The following is a 21375-nucleotide window of genomic DNA, read 5'->3' on the forward strand; positions in this document are numbered from 1 at the left end:
GCTGGTAGCCGCCGCAAAAAACCGCCCCCTCGTCGTGTTGATTGACAGGGCCAGCCGCGATCTCCTCCTCCCAAAAAAACGCCCCCTCGTCGTGTTAATTGACAGGGCCAGCCGCGATCTCCTCCTCCAGCCGGCCCTGTCAGCATTTCAAAAATCGCGCGCCTGTGTTTATTCGGCGCAGGCGCTCTGAGATGAGGAGGCTCGCCTCCTCAGAACTCCCTCAGTGCGCCTGCGCCGATGACATCACCGAATAAGAAGACGTCATCAGCGCAGGCGCACTGAGGGAGTGCTGAGGAGGCGAGCCTCCTCATCTCAGAGCGCCTGCGCCGAATGAACACAGGCGCACGATTTTTGAAATGCTGACAGGGCGGCCGGAGGAGGAGATCGCGGCTGGCCCTGTCAATTAACACGACGAGGGGGCGTTTTTTTGCGGCGGCTACCAGCAAGTAGACGCCCTACTTGCTGGTAGAGACCTAATTGACATATTATAAAAGTTCGTTTTTATAAGAAACTGCTGAAGGAAAGTAAGTAAGGGCTCTTTTACACCTGCGTTCTTTTCTTCCGGCATAGAATCCTGATCAGTTTTATCCTAATGCATTCTGAATGGAGAGAAATCCGTTCAGGATGCATCAGGATGTCTTCAGTTCCGGAACGGAACGTTTTTTGGCCGGAGAAAATACTGCAGCATGCTGTGCTTTTTGCTCCGGCCAAAAATCCTGAAGACTTGCCGCAAGGCCGGATCCGGAATTAATGCCCATTGAAAGGCATTGATCCGGATCCGGCCTTAAGCTAAACGTCGTTTCGGCGCATTGCCGGACCCGACTTTTAGCTTTTTCTGAATGGTTACCATGGCTGCTGGGACACTAAGGTCCTGGCAGCCATGGTAAAGTGTAGTGAGGAGCGGGGGAGCAGTATACTTACCGTCCGTGCGGCTCCCGGGGCGCTCCAGAGTGACGTCAGGGCGCCCTAAGCGCATGGATCACGTGATCGCATGGATCACGTCATCCATGCGCATGGGGCGCTCTGACGTCATTCTGGAGCGCCCCAGGAGCCGCACGGACTGTAAGTATACCGCTCTCCCGCTCCCCAATACTACTATGGCAGCCAGGACTTTAATAGCGTCCTGGGTGCCATAGTAACACTGAAAGCATTTTGAAGACGGATCCGTCCTCAAATGCTTTCAGTACACTTGCGTTTTTCAAAAAATATGACTTTAGTGGGGTGACAGAAGCCCTTTAAGCATGTGCCTTAACTGGTAAGGTTTCTACCTCCCATCCAGCAGGTTCTGGGTTCAAGACCTATAAGGGACAATCTGCCCAAAAAAAAGTCAGCATGCTGATTTTGGGACTCCATAGAGAAGAGGGACTCCTTACGTGGTTGAAAGGTTCAGCCCTGGTGGGCCCTATACCAATTGCATGTTCTGCCTCCATTGATGGTATGCCACAGCAGAGATGGAGATTTTGTGTGTTATGCAAAAGAACTGGTTTCAGCTAATGGGCACATGTATCATTCTTGAGGTGATGGTTTTTTAATTTAATATGAATTTAAAAATGTACAATTAATAAAAGTTATAAAAACATCTCTCATGACCTTTGACTTGTGTTTCTGGGAGGAATATTGATCAAATGCTGTATAATCATTTATGTCATTTATAGTTTTAAGGTAAAGAACCATACCATTGCATGCCCTTGTCTACACGGTGATTAAAGTAACCATTCAGTGATCTTTAAACTGAAACAAGATGGTTTAATAGCATCTTCTTGGTTTAAGGAGAGTAAGACTGTACATGGATTACCAAAGGAATTTTCAACCCATTAGGAATGAGAAGCTCCAAAGCAGTATCTGTGATGTGCAGGACGCAGCAGTTCGATAATAATCCATGATCTTTAGCTTCCAGTGAAGTCTTTGTTTCTTTGACTGAAAAGTTGTTCACTTTTAGCAATAAGTTTTCGCCTAAACAAAGTGAAACAGCAGAGTAAGAAAAAGCAATATTGTCAGAAACCGATGACTACAGAGATGAGCTGCACTACGTAGCTGCTGCCCTCATGCCTTGCAGAAGCAGTCTATCACAGATAGAAGTTCCTTCACCTGTGCCAACCACTGACTGACCAACATGAATTGCACTCTCTATATTTAAAAAAGTGGTTCTTCAGCAAACCTGCTTTCTTAAAAGAATGAGGACATTGGATATCAATCAATCAATGATGGACATCCAACATACCAGAGGATTCACTGGTGGATCCATACTCTGATACCATAGCAAGCCCCAAAGATCCAGATTTTTTTTGGGCGTTGCTCTTGAAGCCCACAAGAATCTATTTGATTTAAAACCTAGATTAGACTATTGATGATATAGGGATTGGGCCCCAAGAATAATTTCCTCAAGTGGATCTAAGGAATCCCAGTCCAAACACGGCTTGCCTCTTTTTTTCCACATGGTCATCAGTACTAAATGTATATCTCTGAGCCTGTAGGGACAGACTGCCTGGTACCCTACAATCAGGGCCGGCGCCACCCATAAGCAGAGTAGGCCATCGCATAGAGCGCACTCTGCCTGAGGGCGCCGACACTCTGGAGTCCGAATCCCAAGCAGTTGCACCCGGCAGCCGCCTGCTCCCCGGCCCCTACTTGTGATCCATCTGACATCATCTCCTTGACTCCTTCCTTCTGTACCTGTACTTGCCGGCCGGATGCACTGCGAGTGCGAGCCTGCGCGGGCATGAGTTTGTTCAGTCACTTCAGGCAGAGCGAGCGGCACGCAGCTGACACACAGCTACGAGACCCTGGTGTATTTAAATCTCATTTAGAAAAGTTTCTCCTGGGATTCGAACTCACGACCTTTCACATCAGAGGCAAGGCATTTATTCACACAGCTATGAAAGCTACATAGCCAGTTACTTAAAAAAAATATATATATAAGACTTCTACTGTAGGTAACTTTGATACACATGACAGCTGTCCCAACACACCCAGCTCTGCTACATCCATACACAGTGTACTGGGGCAGCTGTCATGTGTATGGATGTACACTAGGTATCAAAGTTATCTACAGTAGAAGTCTTATTTTATTTTATTTTTTAAAGCAACTGGCTATACAGCTTTCATAGTTGTGTGGGTAAATGCCTTGCCTCTGATATGAAAGGTTGTGAGTTCGAATCCCAGGAGAAACTTTTCTATGGATGTACACTAGGTATCAAATAGGTGGCTGAAAAAAGGGCGGGTAAAAGGGTGTGGTCAAGGGGGTGGCAAAAATCCTTGTACCAAGTAGACATGTCCTTATATCATGTATGGCTTTAAAAATTTTCTCTGAAAAGAAGAAAATTGTACTTCTCACAGGGCTGCCTACAGGCAAAGGACTACAGTTCAGCTAGGCACATCCTATCTTGGTGCTCATGGTAGTCCTCAATGATTGCTAATATTCTCAGAATTTACAGTAGGCAGTAAACTAATCCATGTGTAATGGATACAAGTGTTTATAGATAGAAACAAAATTACCTTAAATCAGCATTTTCATTCATCATAGACTGAATCCTGTGTTTGTATCTTGACTCCACTTTGCTGACACTTTGGTCAAAGCTTTTCTCTATTTTGTCAATTTGACTTTTCTTAAAAATAAAACATCAGAAATAAATGACATGACAGTTTTGTCTTTATAGATTGTACCATTTCCTTGAAGGCACTGGAAGATCTGTTCAGATTTTATCACCAAACACAAGTATGGATCCCAGGAGTGAGCAACGCAAAGTTGTGTGAATGTTTTTCTATGCCCCCATCTCTAAGCAGACAGATCTCAATTCTAGCCAGTTGCAATCACAACCTTAGGCCTCATGCACACGACCGTTTTTTTTTTTACGGTCCGCAAAAACGGGGTCCGTTGGTCCGTGATCCGTGACCGTTTTTTCGTCCGTGGGTCTTCCTTGATTTTTGGAGGATCCACGGACATGAAAAAACTGTCGTTTTGGTGTCCGCCTGGCCGTGCGGAGCCAAACGGATCCGTCCTGAATTACAATGCAAGTCCATGGGGACATATCCGTTTTACGTTGACACAATATGGTGCAATTTCAAACGGATCCGTCCCCCATTGACTTTCAATGTAAAGTCAGGAGTTAATATACCATAGGATCTGAGTTTTCTCCAATCCGATGGTATATTTTAACTTGAAGCGTCCCCATCACCATGGGAACGCCTCTATGTTAGACTATACTGTCGGATATGAGGTTACATCGTGAAACTCATATCCGACAGTATATTCTAACACAGAGGCGTTCCCATAGTGATGGGGACGCTTCTAGTTAGAATATACTACAAACTGTGTACATGACTGCCCCCTGCTGCCTGGCAGCACCCGATCTCTTACAGGGGGCTGTGATCCGCACAATTAACCCTTCAGGCCTTAGGCTGAGTTCACACAGGCATTGCGGGAAAAATGCGGGTGCATTACGGAAACACCCGCGGTTTTTCCGCGCGAGTGCAAAACATTGTAATGCGTTTTGCACTCGCGTGAGAAAAATCGCGCATGTTTGGTACCCAAACACGAACTTCTTCACAGAAGTTCGGGCTTGGGATCGGTGTTCTGTAGATTGTATTATTTTCCCTTATAACATGGTTATAAGGGAAAATAATAGCATTCTGATACAGAATGCATAATAAAATAGCGCTGGAGGGGTAAAAAAAAAATTAAAAAAAATATTTAACTCACCTTAGTCCAGTTGATCGCGCAGTCCGGCTTCTCGTCTGTCTCCTTTGCTGAACAGGACTTGTGGTGAGCATTCATTACAGGAACAGGACCTGTGGTGACGTCACTCCCGTCATCACATGATCCATCACCACCATGGATCATGTGATGGATCAGGTGATGACCGGAGTGACGTCACCACATGTCCTGTTCAGCAAAGGAGACAGAAGGAGATGCCGGGCTGCGCGATCAAGTGGACTAAGGTGAGTTAAATAATTTTTAATTTTTTTTTAACCCCTCCAGCGCTATTGTACTAAGCATTCTGTATTCAGAATGCTATTATTTTCCCTTATAACCATGTTATAAGGGAAAATAATAATGATCGGGTCTCCATCCCGATCGTCTACTAGCAACCGTGCGTGAAAATCGCACCGCATCGGCACTTGCTTGCGGATGCTTGCGATTTTCACGCAACCCCATTCACTTTTATGGGGCCTGCGTTGCGTGAAAAATGCAGAATATAGAGCATGCTGCGATTTTCACGCAACACACAAGTGATGCGTGAAAATCACTGCTCATGTGAACAGCCCCATAGAAATGAATGGGTCGGTATTCAGTGCGGGTGCAATGCGTTCAACGCACGCATCGCATCCGCGCGGAATACTCGCCAGTGTGAACTCAGCCTTAGGCCTCCTGCACACGACAGTTTTTTTTCCCCGTTTACTGGCCGTTTTTTGCGTTCCGTATACTGAACCATTCATTTCAATGGTTCTGCAAAAAAACCTGAATGTACTCCGCATGCATTCCGTTTCCGTATTTCCGTTTTTCTGTTCAAAGATAGAACATGTCCTATTATTACCCGCAAATCACGTTCCGTGGCTCCATTCAAGTCAATGGGTCCGCAAAAAAAGGAACACATACGGAAATGCATCCGTTTCCGTTCCGTTTTTTGCAGAACCATCTATTGAAAATGTTATGCCCAGCCCAATTTTATCTATGTAATTACTGTATACTGTATATGCCATACGGAAAAACGGAATAGAAACGGAAAAACAACGGAAACAAAAAATGGAACAGCGGATCCGTGAAAAACGGACTGCAAAACACTGAAAAAGCAGGAGGCCTTAAAGGGATTGTCTTACTTCAGCAAATGGAATTTATCATGTAGAGAAAGTTAATATAAGGCACTTACTAATGTATTGTGATTGTCCATATTGCGTCATTTGTTTGCTCGATTCATTTTTCCACCGCATTATACAATGCTTGTATCCAGGAGTTACGACCACTCTGCAATCCAGCAATGGTAGCCATGCATGTGGGACCGTGGGAGCATGGATAGGCATGCATGCACAGAATCTGCCATCCCCCATCCCAGCCACCTCGTATCTGCGCTGCAGCGGTGGCCATAACCACTTCATGTATAATGAAGAAAAGTCATGTATAATGAGAAGGAAAAATTAATCAAGCCATGATTTTTTTTTTATTAACCAGAAGAAATTTTTATTAAAAAAATTGTAATAAACAAGTCTCTTGACCCCACCCACTTTATCTGACTTCTGTATTGGAAAAAGTGGAACAGGTGCATGTAAAATATGGTGCTAAGAATATGGCAGTAAATTTCTCAATGTGTTTAAGCCAGACAAGTGGTATAAATACATTGGTAAATTGTCCAGCTACCACTAGGGGGAGCTCAGTGCATAGGAGTTTATACATTATTTAAAAGAAATCTGTCAGCAAATCTAATTATATGTAACCCAGTCATGGGATACATAGTGCTGCCTAACACAATGCAGAACATACCTGTCTTAGTATTCTGTGTATTTTCGAAGTGCAGAAAATGAACTTTTATTCGTATGCAAATATGTTCTCAAGGTATGGTGTCAAGGTGCCCAGCGGGGTGTGCATAACTGTTATAGGAGCCCAGGCACACATTCAGCCGGAGCCCAAGCCGTCCTCTTCACTTGTTCCATGTACCTCTCCTGGCTCCATCCCGCCCGCACCTTCCACTGCGACATCACGATCCACCTTTAGGCTACGTCTACACAACGACATTTGTCGCGCGACAGATAGGGCACAACTACACTGCAACATTTGTAGCGCAACATTTTGTTGCACTAATGTCGCGCAACAATTTTTATAATGGCAGTCTATGGTGTCGCGCTGCAACATGCAACATGCTGCGACGCAGTCGCAGCATGTTGCAGTGCGACACCATAGACTGCCATTATAAAAATTGTCGCCCGACATTAGTGCAACAAAATGTCGTCGTGTAGACATAGCCTTAGATCCGGCCAGCTCGGCGCATGCGCACTAAGTACAGGAAAAAGCCCACCGCAGGAGCGCCGCCCGTTGACAATGCACACCAGTCGGCTGGTGTTCCGTGAAATTTGCCTACCCATGAAATTTGCCTACCCTCGTCAATTCCTGTTGTGACGCGGCCGCAATGGACATGACGTTCCCAGCTTTGGAAGGAGGTGTGCCGCGCAGACGCACAACGACGGGGTAGGGACATTTCACACCAGAGTTGGGGAGAAGGGGCCACCTAATGCGCTTGCGCCTTACCTCTCAGCTGGCTCTAGATGATCAGACACCGCGTGTGCGCAGTGAGTGGTAGGGAGACTTAACAGAACAAATGGCCATCAGATCTCCCTACCCCCACACTGCGCAGGCGCAGTGATCGGATGGATGTTCAGTATAAGAGATCTCCCTGTCCGCTGGTGCGCATGCGCGGTGTATCCCGACGGGAGTAGTTAGCCGCGCTTGTTGTGAACCTGCGCGGCGCGGCACACCTCCTTCCAAAGCTGGGAACGTCATGTCCGGTGTGGGCGCGTCACAACAGGAAGTGACGAGGGTAGGGAAATTTCACAGAACACCAGAGCTGAAGGAGGATTTTGGCGTCGAAATGGAGGGGGCGAGCTGGATGGAGTCACAAACTGCAATGTGTGAACTTGTGTTTGTATTTGATGTCATTAGGGTTGAGGAGCATTATTCAGATATAATCCAATATTTTTTCTTTGTCATTAGTGCACTCCACCAAGCACGTAACCACAGAAGTTAGAACACATCATACATGGTCACTTACCAACTTGCCAATTTCCAGATGGGCATGTTGTAGCTCTGCATTAAGCGAAAGGACAGTTTGATTTTTCTCTGCATTCTCAGCCTGCAAATGCTACATGGAAATAATCCAGTGTTTAATTAGCAGCTTTCTTAGTAGAGAAGAATCCTTTACATTGAATGTAATCCTGAGCTAAAGAAAATGTTGCAGCATCTAAAAACTGAACATGTTGTATTCTCAATGTTGTGAAGAACCCTATAAACTTTTACCAAATGGTCACTTTTCAAACAACTTCTTCACAAAGGTCACTTTAGGTGATCCTGAACAAATCTGTAATCACTTTGATTAAAAATGTTCATCATGTTCACCCTAAAAATGCTTCTGCCACTAGAGGTCTCCCTTCTAGACATTTTGCTGTCCACTTACTATTACAAGTGAATCCTAGCAGAATAGTGACTGAAAGAATTGGGTATGTCTTTCTTCATTGGCTGGCTCCAGAGCTCATTGAGCATCTGAGCTCAGTGCAGAGGCCCTTTCACCATCCAGGGCTCAGACAGTGCTTGAACACTGCAGAATGCTCAGCATCTCAGCCTGCAGTTTTCTGTGTATGAAAGCCACATCTTCCCTCCAGCACATAGTAAGTGCATTTCCTACTCCAGTCATAATATAATTCATTTATAAAGTTTTTGAGTGCCTCTGCATGTGCTGGTTTTAGTTTATTAGGCAAGATCCATCACTGGACTGACTCTGCATAGTCCTTGCCTGTCTGTGCTATAATCAATAGTGTCTCTGTTCTCTGGATGAAATGTGTTCTGTGACCTGCTTACCCTCTCTGTGCTGTGCCTGACCCCCGGACGAAGGCACGCCGAAACGCGCGTTGGGGTAGCGCCATCCTGGGTGATATAGCACACAGTCTTTTTTGGTGAGTCTTTGCTTTCCTTTTTTACCTATACGGCATTTGATTCAGGTTATTTCATACCTAGTCATTATTGAGGTTTGCTCCTATTTCTCGCATGAAAACCCTGTTCCATTTTTGCCGTGTAGGTTTTCTTTTGATTGCTGACTCAACTGTTAACCATGCTGCATTTTTTGGTCAATGGCTGGTCATTGTACCGTATATAATTAATTCCATTGATCATTATCTTTTATATTTGACACGTGTGCTATCCCAGGGTGGCGTTCTTTTTCTGCTTCCATTCACTTTTTAACGGCATATCACTTATTGCTTTATATTTTAATCATGTTACAATAAAATTATATTTTTACATACGGTACCATGAGCTCCGTTTTCTTGTTTTTTAGCTTGTTTTACTCGGGAGCTACAGTAGTACCGAGTTACAACTACGGGTGTCCTTTTGGTTGTATTGGGTGGACACTGTTTTCCAATTGGCCACCTTTGGTCTTTATTGTTTTTTGCTATAATACATAGTAATACCTCCAAAAATAATTACTACTTTACATTCCCCATATGTTTACTTCATGTTTGGATCATTTTGGGAATGACATTTTAGTTTTTGGGGACGTTACAAGGCTTAGAAGCAAATCTTGAAATTTCTCATAAATTTTCAAAAACCCATTTTTTAGGGACCAGTTCAGGTCTGAAGTCACTTTGTGAGGCTTACATAATAGAAACCACCCAAAAATGACCCCATTCTAGAAACTACACCCCTCAAGGTATTCAAAACTGATTTTTACAAACGTCCTTAACCCTTTAGGTGTTCCACAAGAGTTAATGGCAAATGGAGATAAAATTTTAGAATTCAGATTTTTTAGCAAATTTTCAATTTTAATCCATTTTTTCCAGTAACAAAGCAAGGGTTAACAGCCAAACAAAATGCTATCTTTATTGCCCCGATTCTGTAGTTTGCAGAAACACCCCATATGTGGCCGTAAACTACTGTACGGGCACACAGTAGGGCGTAGAGGGAAAGGTGCGCCGTATGGTTTTTGGAAGGCAGATTTTGCTGGACTGGTTTATTTACACCATGTCCCATTTGAAGCCCCCCTGATGCACCCCTAGAGTAGAAACTCCATAAAAGTGACCCCATCTAAAAAACTACATCCCTTAGGCCCCTTTTACATGGGCGAGTATTCCGAGCGGGTGCAATGCGTGAGTTGAACGCATTGCACCCGCACTGAATCCTGACCCATTAATTTCTATGGGGCTGTTCACATGAGCGGTGATTTTCACGCATCACTTGTGCGTTGCATGAAAATCGCAGCATGCTCCTCTTTGTGCGTTTTTCACGTAACGCAGGCCCCATAGAAATGAATGGGTTTTCACGCACGGTTGCTAGGTGACGATCGAGATGGGGACCCAATCAATATTATTTCCCCTTATAACATGGTTATAAGGGAAAATAATAGCATTTGAATACAGAATGCATAGTAAAATAGGGCTGGAGGGGTTAAAAAATAAATAAAAAATAATTTAACTCACCTTAATCCACTTGTTCGCGCAGCCGGCATCTCTTCTGTCTTTATCTGTGAGCAATAGGACCTTTGATGATGGATCATGTGATTGACCATGTGATGAACGCAGTGACGTCATCAAAGTTCCTATTGCTCACAGATGAAGACAGAAGAGATGCAGGCTGCGCGAACAAGTGGATTAAGGCGAGTTAAATTATTATTATTATTTTTTTTAACCGCTCCAGCCCTATTGTACTATGCATTCTGTACTCAGAATGCTATTATTTTCCCTTATAACCATGTTATAAGGGGAAATAATACAATCTACACTACAACTAACCCAAACCTGAACTTCTGTGAAGAAGTTCGGGTCTGGGTACCACAGCCGGTTTTTTATCACGCGTGTGCAAAACACATTGCATCCGCACGATAAAAACTGAACATCGGAACGCAATCGCAGTCAAAACTGACTGCAATTGGGTACCTACTCGCGCGAGTTTGCCACAATGCACCGGGATGCATCCGGACACGCTCGTCTGCAAGGGGCCTTAAGGTATTCAAAACTGATTTTACAAACTTTGTTAACCCTTTAGGTGTTGCACAAGAGTTATTGGCAAATGGAGATGGAAAATTTGCCAAAAAATTTAAATTCTCAAATTTCATTTTAATCAATTTTTTCCAGTAACAAAGCAAGGGTTAACAGCCAAACAAAATGCTATATTTATTGCCCCGATTCTCCATAAAAGTGACCCCATTTTGAAAACTATGGGATAAGGTGGCAGTTTTGTTGGGACTATTTTTAGGGTACATATGATTTTTGGTTTATTTATATTACATTTTTGTGAGGCAAGGTTACCAAAAATAGAAATTCTGAAATTTCATCTCCATTTGCCATAAACAGTTGAGGAACACCTAAAGGGTTAATAAAGTTTGTAAAATCAGTTTTGAATACCTTGAGGGGTGTAGTTTCTTATTTTATGGGGGGCTTCAAATGGGACATTGTGCCAAAGAAAAAGGCCATCAAAATCTGCCTTCCCGAAACCATACGGCGTGTGCCTTTCCTTCTGCGCCCTGCCGTTTGGTCATACAGCATTTTACGACCACATATGGGGTGTTTCTGTAAACTGCAGAATCAGGGTAATAAATATTAAGTTTTGTTTGGCTGTTAACCCTTGCTTTGTTATTGGAAAAAAACGGATTAAAATGGAAAATTTGCCCAAAAATTGCTGTTTTGGCACCGTTTTCATTTTCTTTTTTTGACCGTGTTCATCTGAGGGGTTAAGTCATGGGGTATTTTTATAGAGCAGATTCTTATGGACGCGGCATTACCCAATATGTCTACTTTTTTAAAATTTATTTATGTTTTACACTATATTATCTTTTTATAAACCCCAAAAAAATATTTTTGTATCTCTATAGTCTAAGAGTAATTTTTTGTTTTTGTTTTTAGCCGATTATCTTAGGTAGGGGCTCATTTTTTGCGGGATGAGAGGACGGTTTTATTGGAACTATTTTGGGGGGCATATGACTTTTTCATCGCTTGCTATTACAATTTTTGTGATGTAAGGTGACAAAAAAAACTTTTTTTGCACCGTTTTTATTTAATTTTTTTGACAGTGTTCATCTGAGGGGTTAGGTCATGGGGTATTTTTATAAAGCAGATTCTTACGGACGCGGAGATAGCTAATATGTCTACTTTTTTTTTTACTAAATAATATTTTTTTGACTTTTTTTTTTCGTTTTAGTGTCTCAAGTCTGAGAACCATAGTTTTTTTATCCGATTGTCAGTGGCTAAATTGGGATATAAATTTAGTACTCCATGGAAGTGTGGTACTCCCTGAAGCAACCAATAATGCAGAGGTCCGGATGATCGGGGCACGTGTCACACTGAGTAGGGGTGTCCTTCCGTATCCCCTTCCTGTGACACACTCTGCACTTTTTTTGGGTCCGTTCCTTCTTTCCAGTATGGGGGAGGGGGACCACACCTGGAAAGTGTTGGCCAGGGACGATCCGGGCGCCTCCAGTTCCCGAGGTACTCCGGCCTGCTCTTTCCCGGTCAGAAAAGATCAGGGCCTTGAGGACTGCCTCATAGAACTGAAGGAAATGTCCCTGTGTTGCCAGCACTCCGGGACAGCACAAAAGAGTTGTACAAGGCAACCTGTACCAAGTAGACCGCAACTTTTTTGTACCATGCCTGGGTTTTGCGCATGGCGTTATATGGCTTGAGGACTTGATCAGAGAGATCAACTCCTCCCATATACCGATTGTAGTCGACGATGCAATCGGGCTTGAGGACCGTTGCCGCGGTACCTCGGACAGGGGTGATGCCGTTACCATGAATTGTGGACAGTACAAGGACATCCCTCTTGTCCTTATATCTGACGAGCAACAGGTTTCCACTGGTAAGGGCACGGGTCGCACCCCTAGGGATAGGTACCTTTAGGGGGTAGGTAGGGAGGCCGCGTTGATTTTTCCGCACTGTCCCACAAGCGGATGTGGATCTGGCGGCGAGGGACTGGAACAAGGGGATACTAGTATAAAAGTTATCCATGTACAGGTGGTAACCCTTATCTAGCAGTGGGTGCATAAGGTCCCACACAAGTTTCCTGCTAACACCCAGAGTGGGGGGACATTCTGGGGGTTGAATACGGGAATCTCAACCCTCGTACACATGAAACTTGTAAGTGTACCCTGAGGTACTCACAAAGTTTGTACAGCTTCACGCCATACCTCGCCCGCTTAGAGGGAACATACTGGCGGAAAAGGAGTCTCCCCTTGAAAGCAATGAGAGACTCATCAACCACGACCTCCCTTCCAGGTATATAGGCCTGTACAAATTTGGCCCCAAAGTGATCGATGACCGGCCTGATTTTGTACAGGCGGTCATAGGCAGGATCACCTTGGGGGGGACATGCTACATTATCTGAATAATGCAGGCATTTCCGGGTGGCCTCAAACAGGGAGCGTGTCATGGCCGTACTGTAAAGTGGGGTCTGGTAGAGGACGTACGCACAAAAAAAAAAAAGTTGTGGGGGGGGGGGGGGGGTTGGAGGCAAGCTGCAGCACCCCTGGGGGGTCTAGGGTCACACAGTGTGACAGTGCTGTGGACCCCAGACACTCGATTTAGGGTGATGCAATCAGAAACGTTTTTGTTTTTTTCTTCCACTAACTTTCCCTGAATATCCCTGCCTAACCTAACCTTTCCCTAAATACCTGGGTGCACAGATGGGGGTGCCTGGGCACAGATGGGGTGCTGGATGACGATCCTGAGCTCTGAACAGATGGGGGTGCTGGCTGGAGATCCAATGCAGCGCTCCTCTCTTCTCGGCTCCCGGACTGAAAAGGAGGAGGAGAGGAGCGCTGATGTAATTTGAAATGCCCGCCCGCCCAGCCGACCAATGAGAGGCGATCCTGAGAGGTGATGTTACATCACCTCTCAGGATCGCAGGATGGTGATTGGTGGTGTATTATCACACCACCGATCACCATCCTGTTCCGGGTTATCGTGTCCCCAGAGACCCGAATAACCCGGAAACGCAGCAAACCGCAGGTCTGAATTGACCTGCGGTTTGCTGCAATCGCCTACACGGGGGGTCACAGGACCGGGTTACGATCACCGCCCGCCGAGCGGCGGTGATCGGAAATACATAGGACGTACCGGTACATCAGGGCGTACCGGTACTCCCTATGTCCGGAACAGGTTAAGGTGGTTATCCCTCAAATTAAAAAAAAAAATATCTGGAGTAATGTACACCATTATTTTAACTACATCAATGCAAGAAAACACTGCTCTCCGGCGTACTTTCACCCTTTCTACATTTTAGGAGCTCTAGTCTCTTCACTTTCTGTAGGTGGGTAGCAGCTCGTCATATGAGACAATCAAACACCTGCATTACCGACAAGTGCAGTCAACTCTTGTTAAAGGAAATCTGTCACCAGGATAATCACTATTGAAGTAAAGCCATGGCCTAATAGCACTTAGTACCTTATTTCCAGATGTGCCTTTTCTTCAGCAATAGATGTTTTCTATCTTCTGAAAATCCAGTTTATTTGGTATGCAAATGAGCCACTAAGGTGTCCAGAGGGGCGTCACTCTTGCAGGAAGGAGCCCAGACACGCCTCCTGCTAGTGCCCAAGCCCACCCTCATGCCGGGAGCAGGGAAAAGGGGGGCAGAGTTATGGCTTGAATGTGATGTAGGGGGGGGGGGGGGGCACATTGTGGCAGGAGGCATGCCTGGGCTCCTTCCTGCAAGAGTGAAGCCCCTCTGGGCACCTTACATCTATTGCTGGAAAAAAGGCACATCTGGAAATAAGGTACTAAGTGCTGTTAGGCCATGGCTTTACTTCCATAGCGATTATCCTAGGGACAGATTTCCTTTAAATCCTTCCTCCCCTGCATAGAAAATAGTCCCTCACACACAGCCCCAGCGACTCCACTAATAAATATCACTATTATTACTACACTGCTCAAAAAAATAAAAGGGAACACAAAAATAACACATCCTAGATCTGAGTTAATTAAATATTATTCTGAAATACTTTGTTCTTTACATAGTTGAATGTGCTGACAACAAAATCACACAAAAATTAAAAAATGGAAATTAAATTTTTTAACCCATGGAGGTCTGAATTTGGAGTCACACTCAAAATTAAAGTGGAAAAACACACTACAGGCTGATCCAACTTTGATGTAATGTCCTTAAAACAAGTCAAAATGAGGCTCAGTAGTGTGTGTGGCCTCCACGTGCCTGTATGACCTCCCTACAACGCCTGTGCATGCTCCTGATGAGGTGGCGGACGGTCTCCTGAGGGATCTCCTCCCAAACCTGGACTAAAGCATCTGCCAACTCCTGGACAGTCTGTGGTGCAACGTGACGTTGGTGGATAGAGTGAGACATGATGTCCCAGATGTGCTCAATTGGAATCAGGTCTGGGGAACGGGCGGGCCAGTCCATAGCATCAATGCCTTCGTCTTGCAGGAACTAACTGACACACTCCAGCCACATGAGGTCTAGCATTGTCTTGCATTAGGAGAAACCCAGGGCCAACCGCACCAGCATATGGTCTCACAAGGGGTCTGAGGATCTCATCTCGGTACCTAATGGCAGTCAGGCTACCTCTGGCGAGCACATGGAGGGCTGTGCGGCCCTCCAAAGAAATGCCACCCCACACCATTACTGACCCAATGCCAAACCGGTCATGCTGGAGGATGTTGCAGGCAGCAGAACGTTCTCCACGGCGTCTCCAGACTCTGTCACGTCTGTCACATGTGCTCAGTGTGAACCTGCTTTCATCTGTGAAGAGCACAGGGCGCCAGTGGCGAATTTGCCATTGGTGTTCTCTGGCAAATGCCAAACGTCCTGCACGGTGTTGGGCTGTAAGCACAACCCCCACCTGTGGACGTCGGGCCCTCATATCACCCTCATGGAGTCTGTTTCTGACCGTTTGAGCAGACACATGCACATTTGTGGCCTGCTAGAGGTCATTTTGCAGGGCTCTGGCAGTGCTCCTCCTGTTCCTCCTTGCACAAAGATGGAGGTAGCGGTCCTGCTGCTGGGTTGTTGCCCTCCTACGGGCTCCTCCACGTCTCCTGATGTACTGGCCTGTCTCCTGGTAGCGCCTCCATGCTCTGGACACTACGCTGACAGACACAGCAAACCTTCTTGCCACAGCTCGCATTGATGTGCCATCCTGGATAAGCTGCACTATCTGAGCCACTTGTGTGGGTTGTAGACTCCGTCTCATGCTACCACTAGAGTGAAAGCACCGCCAGCATTCAAAAGTGACCAAAACATCAGCCAGGAAGCATAGGAACTGAGAAGGGGTCTGTGGTTACCACCTGCAGAACCACTCCTTTATTGGGGGTGTCTTGCTAATCGCCTATAATTTCCACCTGTTGTCTATCCCATTTGCTTAACAGCATGTGAAATTGATTGTCACTCAGTGCTGCTTCCTAAGTGGACAGTTTGATTTCACAGAAGTGTGATTGACTTGGAGTTACATTGTGTTGTTTAAGTGTTCCCTTTATTTTTTTGAGCAGTGTATATAATGCCACCATCCACCCCAATTTCATTTTCCACTGTCTAGGGAGAGATAATGGTACCTAATTCTCTGTCCTCCCCTAATCTCCTTCTCCACTGTCTATTGTACAATACAGTATACAATTTGCTTGAAAAGCCCTATTGATTGCAGAACAATACATTTAAAGGGGTTTTCCAGCAGCCTGCCTCCTGAAGCAGAAGATTCATACTTGAGTACTTCCTGCCGCTTCTGCTGTGTCCATCTTCCGGTCCCTGCACTTTTTACATCCGGCAGTGCATGGGCATGGTCACATGCTCCACTGCAGCCAATAACTGGCTTTAGTGGTGATGTGGCCACAAGGAGCACGTCACCACGGAAGCCATTAATTGGCTGCAATGGAGCATGTGCCGTGCCAATGCACTGACAGGTGTAAATAGTATGGGGTCGAAAGATGGAGGCAGCAGAGGCAGCATGGAAGACTAGAGAGCAGGGAGCATATAAGTATGAATTTTCTGTTTCAGGAGGCAAGGTGGGCTCCGCTGTTTTCGTAACTACCATAGCAGTGAATGGGAGCTACGCAAAAAAGCCATCCTTGTTATTCTGGAGTTATGGAAACAGCATACCTTCAGGTGCTTACTGTGGTTATTCCCATCTTGGCCATGAAAGGCCTAGACAGGACAACCCTTTAAAAAAAAAAAAAAATGCTGCAATTATGTGTCCTGAAGTCAGAGCTTGAGCATTATTATTATCATACTGTATATTTATACTTTTAAGTGCCCTTCTACATGTGTAATAACCCATTAAAGGTGTTGTCCATGGCCTTTCCCCAGGATAGGTTATCACTATTTGAATGGGGGGGGGGTCCAACACCTCACATCCCCACTGATCGACTGTTCTGCAGTAGTTCAGATGCCAGAACTCAGCTCTGTCCACTGCAAAATGGACTGAGCTGTGTAGGCCATCACTTGTAAAAGTTTTTGGGAAACTTTATAGACGGCCCATTTTAGACTTTGATGGCATATCACTGGGATATCCCATCAAAAACGGATAGGTGTAGGTCTCACCTCTGGGACCTGCTCCTATTTCCAGAATATAGCTCTTGAAGTAAAAGAGAATGAACACTATAGGAGTTCTGAAAAAAGTTGAGCATGGGATCCTGGTGATATGCCATCAGTGTCTAAGGTGAGGCGACCCCCTTAAGGAGAACACATTTATTTTACCTTTTTTAATACTTTAAGCATCTTTGTTTCCTGTGTGGCTTCTTTGTATTTCTTCCAGGCATCCTACAACAAAGCAAGACTTAATGGGGAAGATTTATCAAAAAAGAACAGTAAAAACAAAACAAAAACAATGACCCACATTTATTAATAATGGTGTATTAAATTGGAGAAGGTAGTTGGGCCTAATTTAGCAAGGGTTTATTACATGAAAATTTCAGTATTACTAACTGTTCCTAAATTATTAATTTCTGTTTTACTCACTTCAGTTTGTGCCTGATGGCTCTGCTGGATCATGGCCTGTTCTTCCAAAGTTCTCTTGTGGATTTCTTTTTTTTCTGCCTCAAATACGTCCAACAATGACTGCCCTGTGAAGTAAAGTATGGTGAATGTTTGTTACAATAATGCATATGTGCATATGTTGGGGCAGCATTTATGAAATTCAAGATTGATGCGGTTCATAGTTGATAGATGATCAGCAGAAGAAAGTGGCAGCAGTGCCAGGTAAGTACCATGTTTCTTCTCCTATCTTCACCACATGGCTTTCACCAAAGGGCCGCATGGTCTGCTTGTGACTAGACAGGGCCAACCATGCTGCCTCAGAGAAAGCTTAGCAGAGCCGTTGCTTTCCAATTGATGCTGCCACTTCATGCTAGTAAAATAGGGGGGTCAAGTGTGGTGTCCATAAGCCAAGATGCTCATGTACAATTCAACTGCAGTGGACTGAATCCTTGCACCTAGTGAAGGAGACCTAGCTACACCTATGGTTAGCTTGATATTCTTACAATATATCGTTTCTCAAACTGGGCAGATCTGCATAAAATACAACTTTCTATGCTCTTACTTTGCCTCTCCATGTCTATTAGCCTCTGCTCTTCAAACGACTCCTTTAACCTGGTCTCTTTCTGCAGCCATGCGTCATTCATCTCTTCTGACAGGCTCTCCTGCAGAAAATCATACACTATTACAGAAAAACCTCTGTAAGGACATACACGAAAATGTACATATCTGCATCAAAGTATTTTGAAGAACATTTAACTCTTAGAACAAATCAGCCACGTGTGAACATTTCCTAAAGACTACTACTTCCATCATTGACTAACCAATAAATCTTTGTTTTCTTAGAAGAAGCACAGCTAGGAACAGCATTATTGTGTGAATCAAAAAATCAAGATGTGACAGCATCCAAGTGTAGTAAAAGGCAGTGATTTCTTCACATGTTCCAAGTGATGTTTCGACCCACACAGGCTCTTTTTATTCGGGCATCCAAATTTGTTTTGGGTGGTGGAATTTGTCACCCTGCAGCTCAGCTATAACTTTGTTTGTTTCTATAGCATTTTTTGTGTGAGTCTGGGTTTGTCTGTGTCTTACCTGGTAGGTCTTAAAAGAACTTTTGACCAGACTGAGTTCCTTATATAGCTCATCTATGCACGGAGACACAAAAACAGTCTTGTTTTAGGTATCATATGGAGTATTCATTGCTAATTACAGCTATATGTACTTGTAGACATCCAAATATAAAAATGTAGAAAACAGAATAATTCCATCTTAAAGGGGTTTTTCTGGGAGGCAGCAACCAGTTCTCATTATCTCTAATGAGTAGCCATTTTTTTTTTATTGCAGCCTATTGCCCCATCCGAATTATACTAACAAATCCGGTCTCCCTCCAACTTCCGCTGATGCCTCGTCCATTTGCTTTATTACAGGGAAAGATGACCCTCCTGTTCCCCTGTAGTGAAGAGAGCTCAACAGCGCATGCGCTGGATGTTTACTGCTTTACTACAGGAAAATGGAGGATTGAAGGGACACATCTACTCCCCACTTGTGCTAATCAGATGGCATTCATGCTCCAGAACACAGCATAGATGAGAAGACCTGGCTGCAAGCAAATGGACGTGACGTCAGTTGGAGAGAGGAGGAGTGCATTCCGAATCAGGCGATATGGGTAGAAATGGTAAATGCAATGCACTGCAAAGTGAAAGATGCACATTAGACTAAAGAGCATTTGTCAGCATGATCAACCCTATTAAACCAGGAATATTGTCTGGTAGGGTTGATCATTCTGATAAAAACTATACTTTTACTATGACTCTCCGTTATTGAGAAATTATTTATATGCAAATGACCCAACTGGGGCACTGAGGAGCTGTCCAGAGTCCTCGGAGCACCAGGTTTTTACACCCCCTCCAGCTTCATTCCCTCCCCTCTTCCCCTGGATTGATAGGGTGACTGCTGCTCTCCTAGTGCCAAGACCCATATTCTCCTCCCTGCACTGTATCTTCTGGAAGATTCTGCCCGATTACCATATTTGTTTTCATCTTCTTTTCTCTCCTCTTCCAGTCTTGCACTGTCCTCCTGTTGAAGGCTTAGCAGCTCAGCAGCGTGTTTCTCCTGCAGAATCCTACACATGCAACACGATTAGCTGTAATATCTCACATATACCCGTGCGTAATAAACTGTGATGTCAAATCAATCATTCTGCCTGCACTTGTGCGGATGTATACTAGATGGATATGCACAGTGGTGCATTATATATTTCATTACACTGCTGACTGTGTGTAAAGGGGTTTTCTGCTGTGGATATATATATATATATATATATATATATATATATATATATACACAGTTGCAAGAAAAAGTATGTGAACCCTTTGGAATGATATGGATTTCTGCAAAAATTGGTCATAAAATGTGATCTGATCTTCATCTAAGTCACAACAATAGACAATCACAGTCTGCTTAAACTAATAACACACATAGAATTAAATGTTACCATGTTTTTATTGAACACACCATGTAAACGTTTACAGTGCAGGTGGAAAAAGTATGTGAACTCCTAGACTAATGACATCTCTAAGAGCTAATTGGAGTGAGGTGTCAGCCAACTGGAGTCCAATCAATGAGATGAGATTGGAGGTGTTGGTTACAGCTGCCCTGCCCTATAAAAAACACACACCAGTTCTGGGTTTGCTTTTCACAAGAAGCATTACCTGATGTGAATGATGCCTCGCACAAAAGAGCTCTCAGAAGACCTACGATTAAGAATTGTTGACTTGCATAAAGCTAGAAAGGGTTATAAAAGTATCTCCAAAAGCCTTGCTGTTCATCAGTCCACGGTAAGACAAATTGTCTATAAATGGAGAAAGTTCAGCACTGCTGCTACTCTCCCTAGGAGTGGCCGTCCTGTAAAGATGACTGCAAGAGCACAGCGTAGACTGCTCAATGAGGTGAAGAAGAATCCTAGAGTGTCAGCTAAAGACTTACAAAAGTCTCTGGCATATGCTAACATCCCTGTTAACGAATCTACGATACGTAAAACACTAAACAATAATGGATTTCATGGAAGGTTACCACAGAGGAAGCCACTGCTGTCCAAAAAAACCATTGCTGCACGTTTACAGTTTGCACAAGAGCACCTGGATGTTCCACAGCAATACTGGCAAAATATTCTGTGGACAGATGAAACCAAAGTTGAGTTGTTTGGAAGAAACACACAACACTATGTGTGGCGAAAAAGAGGCACAGCACACCAACATCCAAACCTCATCCCAACTGTGAAGTATGGTGGTGGGGGAATCATGGTTTGGGGCTGCTTTGCTGCGTCAGGGCCTGGACAGATTGCTATCATCAAAGGAAAAATGAATTCCCAAGTTTATCAAGACATTTTGCAGGAGAACTTAAGGCCATCTGTCCACCAGCTGAAGCTCAACAGAAGATGGGTGTTGCAACAGGACAACGATTCAAAGAATAGAAGTAAATCAACAACAGAATGGCTTAAACAGAAGAAAATACGCCTTCTGGAGTGGCCCAGTCAGAGTCCTGACCTCAACCCGATTGAGATGCTGTGGCATGACCTCAAGAAAGCGATTCACACCAGACATCCCAAGAATATTGCTGATCTGAAACAGTTCTGTAAAGAGGAATGGTCAATAATTACTCCTGACCGTTGTGCACGTCTGATCTGCAACTACAGGAAACGTTTGGCTGAAGTT

The 21375-nt window shown here is 44.4% G+C and overlaps 1 protein-coding gene across 2 annotated transcripts in view; it reads right to left on the reverse strand.

Annotated features, from left to right (window-relative positions):
- Window positions 1-1237: 1237 nt before the first annotated feature.
- The window catches only part of LOC121008686 (UPF0430 protein CG31712-like), a 43722-nt gene continuing 23584 nt past the window's right edge, over window positions 1238-21375 (reverse strand). For both annotated transcript variants that reach the window (XM_040441384.1, XM_040441383.1), the window contains 8 exons: window positions 19687-19784; window positions 18755-18807; window positions 18228-18327; window positions 17648-17751; window positions 17387-17449; window positions 7758-7847; window positions 3496-3605; window positions 1238-1953 (listed from right to left, as the gene is read on the reverse strand). In XM_040441384.1, coding sequence (XP_040297318.1) covers window positions 1887-1953; window positions 3496-3605; window positions 7758-7847; window positions 17387-17449; window positions 17648-17751; window positions 18228-18327; window positions 18755-18807; window positions 19687-19784 — 685 coding nt within the window. In that variant the 3' untranslated portion in view covers window positions 1238-1886. The remainder of the gene's footprint in view (window positions 1954-3495; window positions 3606-7757; window positions 7848-17386; window positions 17450-17647; window positions 17752-18227; window positions 18328-18754; window positions 18808-19686; window positions 19785-21375) is intronic.

This window comes from Bufo bufo, chromosome 7 (genome assembly GCF_905171765.1).
Source record: "Bufo bufo chromosome 7, aBufBuf1.1, whole genome shotgun sequence".
Classification (NCBI taxonomy): domain Eukaryota; kingdom Metazoa; phylum Chordata; class Amphibia; order Anura; family Bufonidae; genus Bufo; species Bufo bufo.